At 40.8% G+C, this 23813-nt stretch overlaps 1 protein-coding gene across 1 annotated transcript; it reads right to left on the reverse strand.

Moving 5' to 3' along the window:
- Positions 1 to 764: 764 nt before the first annotated feature.
- On the reverse strand, positions 765 to 19666 carry LOC124254824 (coiled-coil domain-containing protein 1-like). Its single transcript, XM_046688669.1, has 6 exons — positions 19609 to 19666; positions 14714 to 14870; positions 13905 to 14011; positions 12247 to 12415; positions 11439 to 11550; positions 765 to 848 (listed from the first exon to the last, which is right to left on the reverse strand). Exons 1-6 carry the CDS (start codon positions 19664 to 19666, stop codon positions 765 to 767), a joined length of 687 nt encoding a protein of 228 aa, XP_046544625.1.
- Between the last annotated feature and the right edge of the window lie 4147 nt (positions 19667 to 23813).

Below are 23813 nucleotides of genomic sequence, written 5' to 3' on the forward strand. Positions count from 1 at the left end.
TGACAAATCAGCATGTCAGACACTGTATGAAATATTCACCCGCCGAAAGTGTTGAGGGCACAGATTAGGTGAATTTAATCAAAGGCTGTTCTGTGAGTACTTGGATGGGTGATGCGCGACTCCTGTGACGTCAAGCACATGTAAGACACGAAGTGACGCGTTAAAAGTTACTTCTTTAAAATTATACCTCTGTTCACCCAGTTGGGAATGGGTACCCGGTAGGATGAGTGAGTGAGTTTAGTTTTCCGCTGCACTCAGCAATATTCCAGATATATAGCGGCGGTCTGTAAATAATCGAGTCTGGACCAGACAATCCAGTGATCATCAGCATAAGCATCGATCTACGCAATTGGGAACCGATGACATGTGTCAACCAAGCCAGCGAGCCTGACCACCCGATCCCGTTAGTCGTCTCTTACGACAAGCATGGGTTACTGTGGTTCATTGTAACCCGGACCTTCATGGGTGGTACCCGGTAGAACGAGATGAACATGTGAATGTTAACCTTCAACCTTCGCAGGCAGGTTTGGTTGTATACTTCACAGGGGTTCGAGAACTAAAACTGAGAGCACACTCATCGATTGCCGGGGAAATAAAGTATTATTGTACAACCAGTGCATGTGGATTAATTCCAGAACACTGCGGTATTAAAAGCATGATACTCTGACCTTACGTAGGGAACATTCACACTCTATGTAGTAATAAAGTCATTAATGTTTTCTCATATATTACTTTATTCCCCGTACATCAGCAAAACCATTGTCTCACGTCACTAGACCGTGCATAAGCAAAACCAAGTGACGCCACAAGATCTCATTAACCCAGCCAATGGCTTTTATCTGCTCTATCTGCATTGAAAACACAAGTCATTTGTCACAAGTTCTTGGAACGTGGTGCTTGGGAATGTTCCGGGATTGATTTGCGAGGCATCCAAGTCGGGAGCAAACCAATATCCCGTCAAGTGGTATTTCCCTCGGCGTGGGCTCTGATATACGCTGCTGCCTTCAGTTATTGTCTTTGGTTTCTATCTAATAAATGATCTTTGAGATTTAACTCATCATGTCGGTTGGCCTTGTGGCGTGGGAACATGTCCCGCTGTTTCGTGGTCCTCCGGACATACAGCAACTGACGTGATTGGGCGGACGCCGTTTTTGTTAATCACCAACATAACAATAGCCCATATATTTAATATGAGGGTGAAGTAAAATCTGAACGTTCAGTTGTTTTATGAATCATGGAAAAATTAATTGCTTTTTGTAAAGAAACATGCTAACCTGTATACCCAAGCCACCTGTAGGCTATTCCTGTATAAAAGTCACCGATAGTCATTATATTAAAAACAATGTTTCAGAATACGCACCGTATTACAATCATTGTTGGCGGAGGCGCACTATATCATCTAATACGCACCGTATTACAATCATTGTTGGCGGAGGCGCACTATATCATCCAATACGCACTGTATTACAATCATTGTTGGCGGAGGCGCACTATATCATCTAATACGCACTGTATTACAATCATTGTTGGCGGAGGCGCACTATATCATCCAATACGCGCTGTATTACAATCATTGTTGGCGGGGGCGCACTATTTCATCCAATACGCACCGTATTACAATCATTGTTGGCGGAGGCGCACTATATCATCTAATACGCACTGTATTACAATCATTGTTGGCGGGGGCGCACTATATCATCCAATACGCACTGTATTACAATCATTGTTGGCGGAGGCGCACTATATCATCTAATACGCACCGTATTACAATCACTATTAGTTAATACGCAAAGTTATTTGTACCGAATGTGTAGTGTACTCACTATAACGTTGGGCGAATATGTTCTGATTAGGGGTGACTATTGAGGGTGAAACAGCTATTGCGATAGCGATAGTCTCTTGCGACCAACTATTGCGATAGCGATAGTTTATTGCGACCAACTATTGCGATAGCGATAGTCTCTTGCGACCAACTATTGCGATAGCGATAGTCTCTTGCGACCAACTATTGCGATAGCGATAGTCTCTTGCGACCAACTATCGCGATAGCGATAGTCTCTTGCGACCAACTATCGCGATAGCGATAGTCTCTTGCGACCAACTATTGCGATAGCGATAGTCTCTTGCGACGAACTATTGCGATAGCGATAGTTTATTGCGACCAACTATTGCGATAGCGATAGTTTATTGCGACCAACTATTGCGATAGCGATAGTCTCTTGCGACCAACTATTGCGATAGCGATAGTCTCTTGCGACCAACTATTGCGATAGCGATAGTCTCTTGCGACCACCTATTGCGATAGCGATAGTCTCTTGCGGCCAACTATTGCGATAGCGATAGTTTATTGCGACCAACTATTGCGATAGCGATAGTCTCTTGCGACCAACTATTGCGATAGCGACAGTCTCTTGCGACCAACTATTGCGATAGCGATAGTCTCTTGCGACCAACTATTGCGATAGCGATAGTCTCTTGCGACCAACTATTGCAATACTTTTACAATAGTTTTTCTCTCCTTGAATTGTCTCATTTAAAGTCATTTCCCAAATGAATGTACAGTTATATGAAATAGTATAATAGAAATAATATACCGAAGTTGTTTTAGTCTCTTTTAATAACTGACAAGAAACTTGAAACCCAGTTCAAGTAAACAGTTAAAACATAAAGCATATTTATTCACAATTTCAAACTCCAAGTCACATGCCGTGTTTGCCGCCATATTTGTTTAAGTGGTAACAGGGGCGGATAACTCAAAACCAAAGTCAACGAATATGGTACTTCCTGTATTTTGCTCTCAATTACTAAACAAACGATATTCACACATAATGTCGATGCAAAGATAGTTTTTCGTTTCTCCAATCGATTAATTGCTATCGGAGACTCTACAATTGCAATCCATCGATAGTTCGATGCATTGTTACAGCCCTAGTTCTGATGCACATACACAGCAGCATAAAATCAATTTTGCATCAAGAATTAAATAATGTTTTAGGTATCAAACATATCCAGAGATGCCAAGAAGACAACTTGCAATACACAATGAATGTGGTCTCACAGCCAATGTACGTACAATCTGCAGGTCACGATCAATGGGAATCAAAACGTTGTGTATCAAGTTAAACTGTACTGTATCACAACCAATAGGAGTCACACTGCTCTGTATCACAGCCAATAGGAGTCAATACGTTCTGTATCACAACCAATGGACGTCACACTGTTCTGTATCACAACCAATGGGAGTCACACTGCTCTGTATCACACCCAATAGGAGTCAATACGTTCTGTATCACAACCAATGGACGTCACACTGTTCTTTATCACAACCAATGGACGTCAATACGTTCTGCATCACAACCAATGGGAGTCAATACGTCCTGCATCACAACCGATGGGAGTAACACTGTTCTGTATCACAACCAATGGACGTCACACTGGTCTGTATCACAACCAATGGGAGTCAATACGTTCTGTATCACACCCAATGGGAGTCAATACGTTCTGCATCACACCCAATGGGAGTCAATACGTTCTGCATCACAACCAATGGGAGTCAACACTTTCTGTATCACAACCAATCGGAGTCAATACGTTCTGTATCACAACCAGCGGGAGTCAATACGTTCTGCATCACAACCAATGGGAGTCAATACGTTCTGCATCACAACCAATGGGAGTCAACACTTTCTGTATCACAACCAATCGGAGTCAATACGTCCTGTATCACAACCAATCGGAGTCAATACGTTCTGTATCACAACAAACGGGAGTCAATACGTTCTGCATCACAACCAATCAGAGTCAGAACGTTCTGCATCACAACCAATGGGAGTCAGTACGCTCTGTATCAAAGCCAACGGGAGTCAATACGTCCTGCATCACAACCAATGGGAGTGACACTGCTCTGTATCACAACCAATGGGAGTCAGTACGTTCTGCATCACAACCAATCGGAGTCAATACGTTCTGTATCGCAACCAACGGGAGTCACACTGTTCTGTATGACAACCAACGGGAGTCAATACGTTCTGCATCACAACCAATGCAAGTCAATACGTTCTGCATCACAACCAATGGGAATCAATACGTCCTTCATCACACCCAATGGGAGTCAATACGTCCTGCATCACAACCAATGGGAGTCAATACGTTCTGCATCACAACCAACGAGAGTCAATACGTTCTGCATCACAACCAACGGGAGTCAATACGTTCTGCATCACAACCAATGGGAGTCAATACGTTCGGCATCACAACCAATGAGAGTCAACACTTTCTGTATCACAACCAATGGGAGTGACACTGCTCTGTATCACAACCAATGGGAGTCAATACGTTCTGCATCACAACCAATCGGAGTCAATACGTTCTGTATCACAACCAACGGGAGTCAATACGTTCTGCATCACAACCAATCAGAGTCAGAACGTTCTGCATCACAACCAATGGGAGTCAGTACGTTCTGTATCAAAGCCAACGGGAGTCAATACGTCCTGCATCACAGCCAATGGGAGTGACACTGCTCTGTATCACAACCAATGGGAGTCAATACGTTCTGCATCACAACCAATGGGAGTCAATACGTTCTGTATCGCAACCAACGGGAGTCACACTGTTCTGTATCGCAACCAACGGGAGTCAATACGTTCTGCATCACACCCAATGGGAGTCAATACGTTCTGCATCACAACCAATGGGAGTCAACACTTTCTGTATCACAACCAATCGGAGTCAATACGTTCTGTATCACAACCAACGGGAGTCAATACGTTCTGCATCACAACCAATGGGAGTCAATACGTTCTGCATCACAACCAATGGGAGTCAACACTTTCTGTATCACAACCAATCGGAGTCAATACGTCCTGTATCACAACCAATCGGAGTCAATACGTTCTGTATCACAACAAACGGGAGTCAATACGTTCTGCATCACAACCAATCAGAGTCAGAACGTTCTGCATCACAACCAATGGGAGTCAGTACGTTCTGTATCAAAGCCAACGGGAGTCAATACGTCCTGCATCACAGCCAATGGGAGTGACACTGCTCTGTATCACAACCAATGGGAGTCAATACGTTCTGTATCACAACCAATGGGAGTCAATACGTTCTGTATCGCAACCAACGGGAGTCACACTGTTCTGTATCGCAACCAACGGGAGTCAATACGTTCTGCATCACAACCAATGGAAGTCAATATATTCTGTATTCGATCCAGTGGAAGTCATTATGTTCTATATCCCAACTAATGGAAGTCAGTTTGTTCTGTATCAAATCCAGTGGAAGTCAATACGTCCTGTATCACAACCAATGGAAGTCAATACGTCCTGTATCACAACCAATGGAAGTCAATACGTTCTGTATCACAACCAATGGGAGTCACACTGGTCTGTATCACAACCAATGGGAGCCAATACGTTCTGTATCAAAACAAATGAAGACAATATGCTATGTGTCACAACCCACACAAGATATAAAATGTGTATATCCACACCAATGAAGTCAATTTATTCTCTACAGAAACGTTTGGAAACTGTATGACAACCAACAGAATTCAAAGTCATTTTGGTGGTCAAGGCGAGATTGGAATCGATATCTACTGTATGCTATTCACGGCTCCTAATACGCGTCTCAAACAACACGATCTCGAGTACTCTAACTGTCGAAAGGGCAGCTATAAAGACCCGGATATGCAATCATCAGTGTGAATCTACCAGGAACCACCGCCTCTATGTACCTAATATCGCCACTGTTTCTTCACTCCGGGCCTAACGCTTGAATAATCTGTAGAAGCAATACTCTCCAACTCTGTTTTCCATTGCCTTAACAGTTTAATGTATTAATGCGCAGAGAATGCTGTTGGCGTCTATCTTGTTATCGTTTACTTACAACATACAACATACAACAATTGACAAGAATAACTATTTTGACAATCTTATCAAAACCAAAAGTAATGTTATAATGTATTTTTTCAAGGAAATGACATTTTTCCTTCTTTGAAGTATGTACACGTTTTGTTTGACATTAAAATTTGCCGCCAAGACATTGTCATGATGTTGTCATGAGTCTTACTGGTGTCTGGCAAATGGAGTGACACATGAGGACGGACGGACGGTAGGACCATGATAGAATCCCTACATGATCGATGTGTGTGAAGCTCAATTCTAGTATCTCGCAGTGATTGTTGATTTGAGGCCAAAACCATACTTTTTCGCCACCTTCTTATTAAAGTGCACTTCAGCTCAAAACCTCCCACGGCCTCTACGCCGTCAACCGCATCCTCCTCGTCCCCCTCCACATCTCTCTAGTGGTCCACTAACCCCCATATGTATTCCCCAATGTTCTCCAATGCGCTGCATGTTGCCACAGACACTCCTCTCCTCCACGATGATGTATGGGCGGGATGTCGAAATGGGGCCAAGTCAACAGTAAATACGGAGCTGGTTAGCCTCTATTTGCTCACAGCTCCATATCGTTATGCTTTGCTGTGCTGGAGGAGGCACGAGTCGCCTGGTGTTGAGACAAGGGGGACTTGATACCAGGTACCGAGATATTCACAGAATATTGAAACTTGTATAAATCTCTTTTCGTCCATTCAGATGGACCAAGGATCATGTGGTCGGCGACAGTTCCATGTAAACCTGTCCTGAATGGGCCCAGAATGCGGTGAAGTGTGCACTAGTGGGATGAAAGGACGTCTTTGTCCAACTACATACATCGGGGACTTTCATGTCATGGTCTCCTTCTTGAAGCTACAGACTCGGGATACATTGTCAATATGTCGCTGATTAACTTCAGGAAATTGCAGAATTCCAGATTTATCAGATTGTTGTATTTAACTGAGTTACTTTATACATGATTACATGTTATTTAGTACCCAGTCTGGCTTCAGGAAATGTCTGTGATAACAAACACCTTTGCTCCCACACCCCATCACTTCTTCTGTAAAAGTTTAGAAGTGTACTTTTACTTTGCTAATGTTTATGACGTTCACGTCCCATCTATACTGTAGTATTAAACAACATGGTGTACAAAATCGAAACCAACCATAACTCGACCATCAACTTCACAACCACCACCAAAAACCTCAAACTAGTGCAATTATCACAACCGTCATCATCATCGCTATCATCATCATTGCCATATTTATCATCACCGAAACAAGCATCATCATCATCATCATCATCATCATCATCATCATTACCATCATCACCAATACAAGTAACTGCAAAACCAACATCATAATCTTAACATTCTGCAGGATACCAACGATATGTTTCATTTGGCTGAATTCTTTTATGAGACAATAATGAAGACTGCATGCACGGTCGACACAACCATTTGGAAATCCGACCACTTAGTCTTGCTTCTATCATTGGCAGATCGACTCTTTCAAGCCACCTCTATCGCCCAAACCCTGAAAGGGGCTATGAGTCATTCTCTATGACTGTAGCACAACGAACATATTATCTAGAGATCCCTCTAACTATATTCCCATAAGAGGTGGTGTAATACTATGTATTAAGCATGTGATATAGATCGGACATCCTCTGTATTGAGATACTGACGCAATATTGAACAGGGCCATATTGTAATGAATAGCATTGGGAAGTCTCATGCATTGCTAGGTGACAAGATTAGGACGAACGTTTCCATTGAAACATTACTGTATTAAATTTATAGCCTACACCATGCCAGCTTTCTAATCATTGCCAAGAAAGCAGTTATTATGTATTGAGCAGATTGTAGATTGGAAAACGAAATAAAAAGTGTTTGAATACACGCAATGCAGAGAACGACACAGAGGGAACATGAGAATAATTGCATTTCCATGTTCCTTTCTTCAACCTGTATTTAATAACCACATGAAGCAGAAGCATACAATCTAATACAATATGATTAATAATTACGATGCATCATATTCAGTATTATATTACAGTTTTGTGTTAATAACAGCTGTAATGTGAAAATGTTTAGAGTTATTCCGTTGACGTCTCTGAGCAATACGATCCTTGCATCAATGCAATCTTTGTAAATGATTTCGTTTCTTTCCAGCATATTGGAATATAAATAGAAAAGTGTGCCGTAATCTCACTTGTTGTCAAAAGTTATTAAATTTGATTGGGTAACTCTTCGGCGGTTTCTGGGTATTGAAACTCTTCCTGTTCTGTAGAATGCCTTCGTAGTCCAGTGTTCGGAGAGTGTTGACCAAGATAGGGGCACATCGTTGGTTCCATTATCGTTCTGTATCCCAACCAATGGAAGTCAATACGGTCTGCATGAAAATCAGTGGATGTCAATATGTTCTGTATCCCAACCAATGGAAGTCAATGTGTTCTGTATCCCAACCAATGGAAGTCAATTCGTTCTGAATAAAAAACCAATACGTTCTGTATTCCAATTGCACCAATGGAAGTCAATACGTTCTGTATCACAACCAATTGAAGTCAATATGTCCTGTATCCATTCAATGGAAGTCAATACGTTCTGTATATAAAACGAATGGAAGTCAATACGTTCTGTATGAAAATCAATGGAAGTCAGTATGTTCTGTACCCCAACAAATGGCAGTTAATACGTTCTGTATCCTAACCAATGGAAGTCAATATGTTCTGTATCCAAACCAATGGAAGTCAATATGTTCTGTATCCAAACCAATGGAAGTCAATGTGTTCTGTATCACAACCAATGGAAGTCAATACGTTCTGTATCACAACCAATTGAAGTCAATACGTTCTGTATCCTAACCAATGGAAGTCAATATGTTCTGTATCCAAACCAATGGAAGTCAATGTGTTCTGTATCACAACCAATGGAAGTCAATGTGTTCTGTATCCAAACTAATGGAAGTCAATACGTTCTGTATCACAACCAATGGAAGTCAATGTGTTCTGTATCACAACCAATTGAAGTCAATATGTTCTGTATCACAACCAATGGAAGTCAATATGTTCTGTACCCCAACAAATGGCAGTTAATACGTTCTGTATCCTAACCAATGGAAGTCAATATGTTCTGTATCCTAACCAATGGAAGTCAATGTGTTCTGTATCACAACCAATGGAAGTCAATATGTTCTGTATCACAACCAATGGAAGTCAATATGTTCTGTATCACAACCAATGGAAGTCAATACGTTCTGTATCGCAACCAATTGAAGTCAATACGTTCTGTATCCTAACCGATGGAAGTCAGTATGTTCTGTATCAAAACCAATGGAAGTCAATATGTTCTGTATCCGATCCAATGGAAGTCAATACGTTCGGTATCACAATCAATGGAAGTCAGTATGTTCTGTATCACAACCAATGGAAGTCAATGTTTTCTGTATCACAACCAATGGAAGTCAATATGTTCTGTATCACAACCAATGGAAGTCAATATGTTCTGTATCCAAACCAATGGAAGTCAATATGTTCTGTATCCGATCCAATGGAAGTCAATACGTTCTGTATCCCAACCAATGGAAGTCAGTATGTTCTGTATCACAACCAATGGAAGTCAATGTGTTCTGTATCACAACCAATGGAAGTCAATATGTTCTGTATCACAACCAATGGAAGTCAATATGTTCTGTATCCGATCCAATGGAAGTCAATACGTTCTATATCCCAACCAATGGAAGTCAGTATGTTCTGTATAAAATTCAGTGGAAGTCAATACGTCCTGTATCACAACCAATGGAAGTAAATACGTTCTGTATCTCAACCAATGGAAGTCAATACGTTCTGTATCAAAACCAATGGAAGTCAACATGTTCTGTATCAAATCCAGTGGAAGTCAATACGTCCTGTATCACAACCGATGGAAGTAAATACGTTCTGTATCCCAATCAATGGAAGTCAATACGTTCTGTATCAAAACCAATGGAAGTCAACATGTTCTGTATCCCAATCAATGGAAGTCAATACGTTCTGTATGAAAACCAATACGTTCTGTATCCCAACCTATAGAAGTCAATACGTTCTGTATCCCAACCAATGGAAGTCAATACGTTCTGTATCCCAATCAATGGAAGTCAATACGTTCTGTATGAAAACCAATACGTTCTGTATCCCAACCAATGGAAGTCAATACGTTCTGTATCCCAACCAATGGAAGTCAATACGTTCTGTATCCCAATCAATGGAAGTCAATACGTTCTGCATGAAAACCAATACGTTCTGTATCCCAACGAATAGAAGTCTATACGTTTTGTATGAAAATCAATGGAAGTCAATATGTCCTGTGTCACGACCAATGGAAGTCAATACGTTCTGTATCCAAACCAATGGAAGTCAATACGTTCTGTATCACAACCAATGGAAGTCAATACGTTCTATATCCCAATCAATGGAAGTCAATACGTTCTGTATGAAAACCAATACGTTCTGTATCCCAACCAATGGAAGTCCATATGTTCTGCATCCCAACCAATGGAAGTTAATATGTTATGTATCCCAACCAATGGAAGTAAATACGTTCTGTATGAAAACCAATGGAAGTCAATACGTTTTGTATGAGAATCAATGGTAGTCAATACGTTCTGTATCCCAACCAATGGAAGTCAATACGTTCTGTATCCCCAACCAATGGAAGTCAATACATTCTGTATCAAAACCAATGGAAGTCAATACGTTCTGTATCCCAACCAATGGGAGTCACAATCAATGAAGACAATACGTTCTGAATCAGTACTGACACATGTGAAGATATATAATTTGTATGTCGACACCAATGAAGTCAATTTATTCCCTTCAAAAACCATTGGAGACAGTTTGACAACCAATGGATATTAACGTCATCGGTGGTCAAGGCGTGATTGTAATCCCAATACGTTTTCAAACAACACGATCTCGAGTACTCTAACTCACGAAAGGGCAGCTATAAAAACCCGGATGTGCAGTCATCAGCGTGTATCTATCAGCTGTAACTGCCTCTATGTACCCAATATCGCCTGTGTGTGTACACTCCGGGACTAACGTTTGAATAATTTGTAGAAGGAATACTCTCCAACGATCCTCCCGCGTTGTCCATGGCCTCAATAGTTTAATGCAGTAGTGTGTGGAGAGTGCTGTAGGTCGTCCACCTTTTCATCTCTTACTTACAACATACAACCGCATTGACATAAATAATTATATTGATAATCTTATCAAAACTGACTGTAATGTCATAATACAGCTTTTCAAGGAAAATACATGTTTTCTTTTTGGAAGTATGTTCACTTTTTATTTGTCATTTAAAATTTGCCGCCAAGACATTGTCATGATGTTGTCATGAGTCTTACTGGTGTCTGACAAATGGAGTGACACATGAGGACGGACGGACGGTAGGACCATAATAGAATCCCTACATGATCGATGTGTGTGAAGCTCATTTCTAGTATCTCGCAGTGAGTGTTGATTTGAGGCTAAAACCATACTTTTTCGCCACCTTCTTATTAAAGTGAACTTCACCTCAGAACCTCCAACGGCCTCTACGCTGTCAACCGCATCCTCCACGTCCCCCTCCACATCTTCCCAGTGGTCCACTAACCCCCATATGTATTCCCCAATGTTCTCCGATGGGCTGCATGTTGACACAGACACTCCTCACCTCCACGATGATGTATGGGCGGGATGTCGAAATGGGGCCCAGTCAACAGTAAATACGGAGCTGGTTAGCCTCTGTTTGCTCACAGCTCCATATCGTTATGCCTTGCTGTGCTGGAGGAGGCACGAGTCGCCTGGTGTTGAGACGAGAGGGATTTGATGCCAGGTACCGATATATTCACAGAATATTAAAACTTGTATAAATCTCTTTTCGTCCATTCAGATGGACCAAGGATCATGTGGTCGGCGACAGTTCCATGTAAACCTGTCCTGAATGGGCCCAGATTGCGGGGAGGTGAACACTAGTGTCATGAAAGGACGTCTTTGTCCAGCTACATACATCGGGGACTTTCATGTCATGGTCTCCTTCTTGAAGCTACAGACTCGGGATACATTGTCAATATGTCGCTGATTAACTTCAGGAAATTGCAGAATTCCAGATTTATCAGATTGTTGTATTTAACTGAGTTACTTTATACATGATTACATGTTATTTAGTACCCAGTCTGGCTTCAGGAATTGTCTGTGATATAACAAACACCTTTGCTCCCACACCCCATCACTTCTTCTGTAAAAGTTTAGAAGTGTACTTTTACTTTGCTAATGTTTATGACGTTCACGTCCCATCTATACTGTAGTATTAAACAACATGGTGTACAAAATCGAGACCAACCATAACTCGACCATCAACTTCACAACCACAAACCTCAAACTAATGCAGTCATCACAACCGTCATCATCATCGCTATCATCATCATTGCCATATTTATCATCACCGAAACAAGCATCATCATCATTATCATCATCTTCATCATAATCACAATCATCGCCAATACAAGTAACTGCAAAACCAACATCATAATCATAACATTCTGCAGGATACAAACGATATGTTTCATTTGGCTGAATTCTGTTATGAGACAATCATGAAGACTGCATGCACGGTTGACACAACCATAAGGAAATCCGACCACTTCGTCTGGCTTCTATCTTGCTTCGTCTTGTTGCTATCATTGGGAGATCGACTCCTTCAAGCAACCTCTATCGCCCAAACCCTGCCAGGGTGTATAAGTCATTCTCTATGACTGTAGCACAACGAACATATTATCTCCAGATCCCTCCAACTATATTCCCATAAGAGGTGGTGTAATACTATGTATTAAGCATGTGATATAGATCGGACATCCTCCGTATTGAGATACTGACGCAATATTGAACAGGGCAATATTGTAATGAATAGAATCGGGAAGTCTCATGCATTGCTCAGTGACATGGGAGTCAGTATGTTCTGTATAAAATCCGGTGGAAGTCAATACGTTCTGTATCACGACCGATGGAAGTAAATACGTTCTGTATCCCAACCAATGGAAGTCAATACGTTCTGCATCAAAACAAATGGAAGTCAACATGTTCTGTATCAAAACCAGTGGAAGGCAATACGTCCTGTATCCCAACCAATGGAAGTCAATACGTCCTGTATCACAACCAATGGAAGGCAATGCGTCCTGTATCCCAACCAACGAAGACAATACGTCCTGTATCACAACCAAAGGAAGTCAATACGTCCTGTATCCCAACCAATGAAGACAATTCATTCCCTTCAAAAACGATTGGAGACTGTTTGACAACCAATGGAAATTAACGTCATCGGTGGTCAAGGCGTGATTGTAATCGATATCTACTGCATGCCATCACGGCTCCCAATACGTTTTCAAACAACACGATCTCCAGTACTCTAACTCACGAAAGGTCAGCTATAAAGACCCGGATGTGCAGTCATCAGCGTGAATCTAACAGCTATCACTGCCTCTATGTACTCAATATCGCCTGTGTGTGTACACTCCGGGACTAACGCTTGAATAATTTGTAGAGTGAATACTCTCCAACTATCCTCCCTCGTTGTCCATGGTCTCAATAGTTTAATGCAGTAGTGTGTGGAGAGTGCTGTAGGTCGTCCACCTTTTCATCTCTTACTTACAACATACAACCGCATTGACATAAATAATAATGTTGACAATCTTATCAAAACTGAATGTAATGTCATAATACAGCTTTTCAAGGAAAATACATGTTTTCTTTTTGGAAGTATGTTCACTTTTTATTTGTCATTTAAAATTTGCCGCCAAGACATTGTCATGATGTTGTCATGAGTCTTACTGGTGTCTGACAAATGGAGTGACACATGAGGACGGACGGACGGTAGGACCATAATAGAATCCCTACATGATCGATGTGTGTGAAGCTCAATTCTAGTATCTCGCAGTGATTGTTGATTTGAGGCTAAAACCATACTTTTTCGCCACCTTCTTATTAAAGTGAACTTCAACTCACAACCTCCAACGGCGTCTACGCTGTCAACCGCATCCCCCACGTCCCCCTCCACATCTTCCCAGCGGTCCACTAACCCCCATATATATTCCCCAATGTTCTCCGATGGGCTGCATGTTGACACAGACACTCCTCTCCTCCACGATGATGTATGGGCGGGATGTCGAAATGGGGCCCATTCAACAGTAAATACGGAGCTGGTTAGCCTCTGTTTGCTCACAGCTCCATATCGTTATGCTTTGCCGTGCTGGAGGAGGCACGAGTCGCCTGGTGTTGAGACGAGAGGGACTTGATGCCAGGTACCGAGATATTCACGGAATATTGAAACTTGTATAAATCTCTATTCGTCCATTCAGATGGACCAAGGATCATGTGGTCGGCGACAGTCCATGTAAACCTGTCCTGAATGGGCCCAGATTGTGGTGAAGTGTACACTAGTGGGGTGAAAGGATGTCTTTGTCCAACTACATACATCGGGGACTTTCATGACATGGTCTCCTTCTTGAAGCTACAGACTCGGAATACATTGTCAATATGTCGCTGATTAACTTCACAAAAATTGCAGAATTCCAGATTTATCAGATTGTTGTATTTGACTGAGTTACTTTATACATGATTACATGTTATTTAGTACCCAGACTGGCTTCAAGAAATGTCTGTGATAACAAACACCTTTGCTACGACACCCCATCACTTCTTCTGTAAAATCATGCAAGTTTAGAAGTGTACATTTACTATGCTAATGTTTATGACGTTCACAACCCATCTATACTGTAGTATTAAACAACATGGTGTACAAAATCGAGACCAACCATAACTCGACCATCAACTTCACAACCACAAACCTCAAACTAATGCAGTCATCACAACCGTCATCATCATCGCTATCAACATCATTGCCATATTTATCATCACCGAAACAAGCATCATCATCATCGTCATCATCATCATCATCACCAATACAAGTAACTACAAAACCAACATCATAATCATAACATTCTGCAGGATACAAACGATATGTTTCATTTGGCTGAATTCTGTTATGAGACAATCATGAAGACTGCATGCACGGTTGACACAACCATAAGGAAATCCGACCACTTCGTCTGGCTTCTATCTTGCTTCGTCTTGTTGCTATCATTGGGAGATCGACACCTTCAAGCCACCTCTATCGCCCAAACCCTGAAAGGGGCTATGAGTCATTCTCTATGACTGTAGCACAACGAACATATTATCTCCAGATACCTCTAACTATATTCCCATAAGAGGTGGTGTAATACTATGTATTAAGCATGTGATATAGATCGGACATCCTCTGTATTGAGATACTGACGCAATATTGAACAGGGCCATATTGTACTGAAAAGCATCGGGAAGTCCCATGCATTGCTCAGTGACAAGATTAGGACGAACGTTTCCATTGAAACATTACTGTATTAAATTTATAGCCTACATCATGCCAGCTTTCTAATCATTGCCAAGAAACCATTTATTATGTATTGAGCAGATTGTAGATTGGAAAACGAATAAAAAGTGTTTGAATACACGCGATGCAGAGAACGACACAGAGGGAACATGAGAATAATTGCATTTCCATGTTCCTTTCTTCATACTGTATTTAATAACCACATGAAGCAGAAGCATACAATCTAATACAATATGATTAATAATAACGATGCATCATATTCAGTATTTTATTACAGTTTTGTGTTAATAACGGGTGTAATGTGAAAATGTTTAGAGTTATTCCGTTGACGTCTCTGAGCAATACGATCCTTGTATCAATGCAATCTTTGTAAATGATTTCGTTTCTTTCCAGCATATTGGAATATAAATAGAAAAGTGTGCCGTAATCTCAATTGTTGTCAAACGTTATTAAATTTGATTGGGTATCTCTTCGGCTGTTTTCTGGGTATTGAAACTCTTCCTGTTTTGTAAACTGCGTTCGTAGTCCAGTGTTCGTAGAGTGTCGGCTAAGATAGGGACACATCGTTGGTTCCATTATCGTTCTGTATCACAACCAATGGAAGTCAACACGGTCTGTATGAAAATCAGTGAAAGTCAATATGTTCTGTACCCCAACCAATGGAAGTCAATACGTTCTGTATCCCAACCAATGGAAGTCAATACGTTCTGTATCCCAACCAATGGAAGTCAATACGTTCTGTATCCCAACCAATGGAAGTCAATACGTTCTGTATGAAAACCAATGGAAGTCAATACGTTCTGTATCCCAACCAATGGAAGTCAATACGTTCTGTATCCCAACCGATGGAAGTCAATACGTTCTGTATCCCAACCAATGGAAGTCAAAATGTTCTGTATCCCAATCAATGGAAGTCAATACGTTCTGTATCCCAACCAATGGAAGTCAATACGTTCTGTATCCCAACCGATGGAAGTCAATGCTATCTGTATCCCAATCAATGGAAGTCAATACGTTCTGTATGAAAACCAATACGTTCTGTATCCCAACCAATGGAAGTCAATACGTTCTGTATCCCAACCAATGGAAGTCAATACGTTCTGTATACCAACCAATGGAAGTCAATACGTTCTGTATCCCAACCAATGGAAGTCAATACTATCTGTATCCCAATCAATGGAAGTCAATACCGTTCTGTATGAAAACCAATACGTTCTGTATCCCAACCACTGGAAGTCAATATGTTCTGCATCACAACCAATGGAAGCAAATATGTTATGTATCCCAGGGGCGGTGGGGTAGCCTAGTGGTTAAACCGTTGGCTCGTCACGCTGAAGACCCGAGTTTGAATCCCCACATGGGTACAATGTGTGAAGCCAAATTCTGGTGTCCCCCGACGTGATGTTGCTGGAATATTGCTAAAAGCGGCGTAAAACCAAACGCAGTCAGTCAGTTATGTATCCCAACCAATCGAAGTGAATACGGTCTGTATGAAAACCAATGGAAGTCAATACGTTTTGTATGAAAATCAATGGAAGTCAATTCGTTCTGCATCCCAACCAATGGAAGTCAATACGTTCTGTATCCCCAACCAATGGAAGTCAATACATTCTGTATCAAAACCAATGGAAGTCAATACGTTCTGTATCAAAACCAATGGAAGTGAATACGTTCTGTATCAAAACCAATGGAAGTCAATACGTTCTGTATCACAACCAATGGAAGTCACAATCAATGAAGACAATACGTTCTGAATCACGACTGACACATGTGAAGATATATAATTTGTATGTCGACACCAATGAAGTCAATTCATTCCCTTCAAAAACCATTGGAGACTGTTTGACAACCAATGGAAATTAACATCATCGGTGGTCAAGGCGTGATTGTAATCCCAATACGTTTTCAAACAACACGATCTCCAGTACTCTAACTCACGAAAGGGCAGCTATAAAAACCCGGATGTGCAGTCATCAGCGTGAATCTATCAGCTGTAACTGCCTCTATGTACCCAATATCGCCTGTGTGTGTACACTCTGGGACTAACGTTTGAATAATTTGTAGAAGGAATACTCTCCAACGATCATCCCTCCTTGTCCATGGCCTCAATAGTTTAATGCGGTAGTGTGTGGAGAGTGCTGTAGGTCGTCCACCTTGTTATCTCTTACTTAAAGGATACAACCGCATTGACATAAATAATTCTACCATGACTTCAGTAAACACTGGATTGTGATTGGTTAATTAAAGTCATTCAGAGGTATATAATCACGTTATACAGGTCTCTGTTTTCCGTGCGCAATCATACATGGTTTACGGTAATGCACTATTTTTGTCTGCCCACTAACTTGGCGGACACCGAACAACCTACCGATGCATCGATAAATTACGGCGATTTTACCGTCGGAAATTACACATATGTCTTTAGATGGATTTAGCGATGACGGGCACGACTCACTACTTGCGTAAATCACAGCAATAGGTGTTTATACATACAAAAGTACTTCGAAAGCATGGAAACAAATATTCAGTCGAACAAGATCAGAACATCGTCTGCTTTCCGAATAAAAATTCAGCAAAAACAAATATGTTTACGTTGATTCTATGTTATGTCAGAATAGATCCAGCAATAGACTGCTACAAAATTTCCGTGTTAAATTTATTATCAGCTTTCGTCAACGATATCGCCACTGATCTTGATCCGGTAACGGAGGATGCATTAACATCGAACGCCGAAGAAATTTTAGATTCTAATGCCTTCCGTCCACATAAATAAACAGTTGGGTTATCAATTCAAACAAAATGATATTTTGAAATTTGTACTGTTTCAAATTTAGCGGTAGTAAAACACAATTAGATCTACAGAATCTGCAAACCGTTCTGTTTAGCCCAACATATTTTTTCTAAATGTATAATATCGTTGAAAAGTTATTTAGCTTAGTCATGATCCCTCTTATCCATTACACTGCTTGATCTAAAGTAGTCTATTAAAGTATAATTAATTACCTTACCGTGTTTATGCCAGAGGTACACCCTCGTGTCCTGATCCATCCTTTCGGAAATATCACCACAAATCTGGCTCTTTGTCAACAGACTCGCGAACATGCCAGCCAATCCGATTCAATTTGAATTCACTACACTTTGAAGCCACTAGGTCACAAAACACTTTCCAAAATGTAGAAAATAATATCCGTAGAATCGAATTTGAGCACAAAGTACACACATGAGTGTGTAAGAGTCACCACAGCTGTCGCACTCAGACGTAGAGGTGCGTGAAATCGTCAAGTTGACAGGGCGCAAAATTCAACAGTATCTAAATTCGGTACAACACGGACTTCTCGTTACAGCAAAAGCGCCCCTACTCTTAAATTTTGTACCAGTACCAGTAATTAGATATCAAAGACTATCTCAGTCATACAATCAGGTTAACCTTGCGCAAACTGTCAGTGGCTCTCCTGTCGCATCTTTCCAAATGTAAACAATGACTTCGAGAAAAGGTCAAGGCCATGAGGTTGCTGCCACTATTCTGGTGGGGAAAGGGTCTACGGTGGAATTTTCAAATGTGAACCAAGCTTTTGAAACTTATTTGATATATGTTTTCCAACTTATCAGTTAATGATTGGTGATTGATGCATTGAAAAATCTGGAGTTTGTTAGTCATTGACGGTTTGCCACCAAACACCCCGTTTCGGGCGATACCACTTGAGATTGGAATGCGAGGCCGCTTCACGTATTGACTCGTAACCAAAGAAAGAGCTCCACCTGAAATTGTTCATAAAATTGTCATGGTAGAATGGAGATAAACCTACTGTGTGGGAAAATCAGAGGTATATAACGAAATTATAATAGCTCTAAATTGTTCATTTAAAACCTCACGCTACGCGTTCGGTTTTAAATGAAATTTAGAGCTATTATAATTTCGTTATATACCCTCTGATTTTCCCACACAGTAGGTTTATCTCCTAATTATGTTGACCATCTTATCAAAACTGACTGTAATGTCATAATACAGCTTTTCAAGGAAAATACATGTTTTCTTTTTGGAAGTATGTTCACTTTTTATTTGTCATTTAAAATTTGCCGCCAAGACATTGTCATGATGTTGTCATGAGTCTTACTGGTGTCTGACAAATGGAGTGACACATGAGGACGGACGGACGGTAGGACCATGATAGAATCCCTACATGATCGATGTGTGTGAAGCTCATTTCTGGGGTCTTTGCAGTGATTGTTGATTTGAGGGTAAAACCATATTTTGTCTTACTAAAGTGCACTTCAACTCACAACCTCCAACGGCGTCTACGCTGTCAACCGCATCCTCCTCGATCGTCTCCCTCCACATCTTCCCAGCGGTCCACTAACCCCCATATATATTCCCCAATGTTCTCCAAAGCAACGCGTGTTGACACAGACACTCCTCTCCTCCACGATGATGTATGGGCGGGATGTCGAAATGGGGCCCGTCACCAGTAAATACGGAGATAGTTAGCCTCTATTTGCTCACAGTTCCATATCGTTATGCTTTGCCGTGCTGGAGGAGGCACGAGTCGCCTGGTGTTGAGACGAGAGGGACTTGATGCCAGGTACCGAGATATTCACAGAATATTGAAACTTGTATAAATCTCTTTTCGTCCATTCAGATGGACCAAGGATCATGTGGTCGGCGACAGTTCCATGTAAACTTGTCCTGAATGGGCCCAGATTGCGGTGAAGTGTACACTAGTGGGATGAAAGGACGTCTTTGTCCAACTACATACATCGGGGACTTTCATGTCCTTCTTGAAGCTACAGACTCGGGATACATTGTCAATATGTCGCTGATTAACTTCACGGGGTTGCAGAATTCCAGATTTATCAGATTGTTGTATTTGAGTTACTTTATACATGATTACATGTTATTTAGTACCCAGGCTGGCTTCAACGACCCCTTGGCTACCACACCCCAACACTTCCTCTGTAACAGATGTACATGTAGAAGTGTTCTTTGACTATGCTAATGTTTATGACGTTCACGGTGGTATCAAACAACATGGTGTACATCATCGAGACCGACCTTAACGTCACCATCATCACAACCACAAAACCTCAAATTAATCATCATCATCGTTATCATCATTATCGTCGTCGTCGTCGTCACCATTGTCGTCATCATCATCATCGTCGTCGTCGTCGTCGTCGTCGTCGTCGTCATCATCATCATCATTATCGTCATCATTGTCGACATCATCATCGTCGTCGTCGTCGTCATCATCATTATCGTTATCATCATCATCATCATCATCGTCATTGCCATCATAACCACAAATGCAGTAATCATTATCATCAGGGCTATATTGTGATGAATAGCATCGGGAAGTCTCATGCATTGCTCAGTGACAAGATTAGGACGAACGTTTCCATTGAAACATTACTGTATTAAATTTATAGCCTACATCATGCCAGCTTTCTAATCATTGCCAAGAAACCATTTATTATGTATTGAGCAGATTGTAGATTGGAAAACGAAATAAAAAGTGTTTGAATACACGCGATGCAGAGAACGACAGAGAGGAACATGAGAATAATTGCATTTCCATGTTTCTTTCTTCAAACTGTATTTAATAACCACATGAAGCAGAAGCATATAATCTAATACAATATGATTAATAATTACGATGCATCATATTCAATGTTATATTATAGTTTTGTGTTAATAACGGCTGTAATGCGAAAACATGTAGAGCTATTCCGTTAACGTCTCTCAGCAATACGATCACTGGATCAATTCAATCTTTGTAAAGGATTTCGTTTCTTGACAACACATTGGAGTATGAATAGAAAAGTGTGGCGTAATGTCAGTTCTTCTCAAACGCTTGGAAAACGCAAAAAAAATGTGTTTGAATACACGCGATGCAGAGAACCAAACAGAGGGAACATGAGAATAATTGCATTTCCATGTTTCTTTCTTAATCCTGTATTTAATAACCACGTGACGCAGAAGCATACAATCTGATACAATATGATTAATAATAATCTTGCATCATATTGAATATTATATTACAGTTTTGTGTTAATAACGGCTGTAATGTGAACATGTTTAGAGTTATTCCGTTGACGTCTCTCAGCAATACGATCCTTGCATCATTTCAATCTTTGTAAATGATTTCGTTTCTTTGCAGCATATTGGAATATAAATAGAAAAGTGTGCCGTAATCTCACTTGTTGGCAAACGTTATTAAATATGATTTAGAATCCGGGAATCTCTTCGACAGTTTCCTGGGTATTGAAACTCCTCCTCTTCAGTAGACTGCCTTCGGAGTCCAGTGTACATAGTGCCCGCCTTGATATCTGTAGGTCGTTGGTTCGATACTCGGACGCATCCAATAAAAAGACGTTCAACGCTACTTGATGTTACCTTGCTTTGCGCTTGTCATTGTGTGCAGGCTGACCGTAAGTCAGGATGCTGTCCGTGAGTGGGATGTTTATACTAAACGGCACCATGGCATGCCATTGGTGTATCACTAAGAAATAAGTTTCAGTTTGGATACGCAGACACACTCACACACACACTCAAACGCGTAGCCACGTAAACACATACACTCTCTCTCTCTCTCTCACGCACACACCCAAACACTTCCTGTTCACACACACAGTCTCACACATACAATTAAGCACACAGTATCCCTATCTCTTTCTCTGATACAGACACACATGAACAGGCACGCACGCTCACTCACTTTCTCTATCTTTTTCTCTCATGCACACACACACACACATACATACACACAAGCTATATCCTGACCACAAAGGGAGATAACAAGCTATATCCTGACCAGAAAGGGAGATAACAAACAATATCCTGACCACAAAGGGAGATAACAAGCTGTATCCTGACCACGAAGGGAGATAACAAGCTGTATCCTGATCACATAGGGAGATAACAAGCTATATCCTGATCACAAAGGGAGATAACAAACAATATCCTGACCAGAAAGGGAGATAACAAACTATATTCTGACCACAAAGGGAGATAACAAGCTATATCCTGACCACAAAGGGATATAACAAGCTATATCCTGACCACAAAGGGAGATAACAAACTATATTCTGACCACAAAGGGAGATAACAAACAATATCCTGACCACAAAGGGAGATAACACACTATAGTCCGTTTGGCTCAAAAGCGGACCGATGAATTGCAATCTAACTCGAAAACGTATAAACATAAAATACTCAATGAAACACTGATCATAATGAAAACGTCAGACCAACTCTAAGAGGTGTTTGCAGAACTTATGTCCTAAAATCCGGCGTCTTATCCGTTCTTGTCCAAGGAGATGCCGTGCAGTGATTGCAGCTCGTGGTGCTCATACGAGATACTGAGAAAGACGCCCCCCTGGTGACAAACTGGTGTCTGTGAGATGACTTTTGAAATGACAATTTTAAACATGCCCATCTTGGTTATTATTCTGCCAAATTTCAGACTTCTGTCTTAAATAATAAAAATGCTGTGTCGTCTTAAAACTTCAGATCAAAATCTCTAAAATACAGGGGTTGCGTTTCTTTTTTGACAGAGTTTACTTTAGAAAAACAACAATAAAGTGTTGCCTAGCACGCGTAGTGGGATGATGTAAGTTTAGTCCGCGTCCAGTTAAATAGTACCATAGTAATAGAGACAGGTGAAGAGCCGATAATGATGTAGGCCATCAAATAACGTACCACAATTCGGGCGAATCTGGAATTCGATCTACAACCTTGGAATCCGAGTACTACCAAAGGACGCGACTCTTGCAGGACCACTTCTGTTTTTCTCCAATCATACACTTGGCCCAAACATACTTTATGGTTCAATATTATACTCCGTGTCAGCATTTGGAAAATTTTATTTTATCATAAAAATATTGATGCACACATATATATTTGTATTGACTTTTAAACCATTTAGACGGTTTCTCCTATTCCTATCTGTTTTTTGCTTTAAGAAGTTCTTATTTTTCAGAAGTGAAATTACTTGCTGTTTTAAAACCTAAACTAAATTTATATCATGAAGCGGATTGGTAAATCATTTTATTTGCATTGCTCACTTGTTGTTTAAAGTCATTTGATGTGTCGGACACTAATAGACCTTTAAAGGTCCAAGTCGCTCTGCAACCTAAATACCATACCATTCGACCACTTGTTCCCCTCGATTACATCACATACCACCGTGCCGAGTGGCTGCTGTAACAAGTATGACATACTAGTTATACAGCATTGAAACGTTCTCAGACTTTTCAAATAAGAAAACTAACGCCAATCGCAAGCAATGTCGTAATACAAACATGATGTGTTTGCCTGCCGTTGTGTGAGACGAGTAGATAAACCGTGCGTAAGCGGCTGTTTCAGAGACCCAATCTGTGGTCGGAACAGGTCTCACACCCTACAAGAGGATTTAATTTATCTGTCTGAAGCATAATTAAATACAAACATCGACAGACGTTAAACTTAGAGCCAAATACTTGTGATTGCT

Source organism: Haliotis rubra, unplaced genomic scaffold, assembly GCF_003918875.1.
Source record: "Haliotis rubra isolate DU_JTF1 unplaced genomic scaffold, ASM391887v1 Scf584, whole genome shotgun sequence".
NCBI lineage: Eukaryota > Metazoa > Mollusca > Gastropoda > Lepetellida > Haliotidae > Haliotis > Haliotis rubra.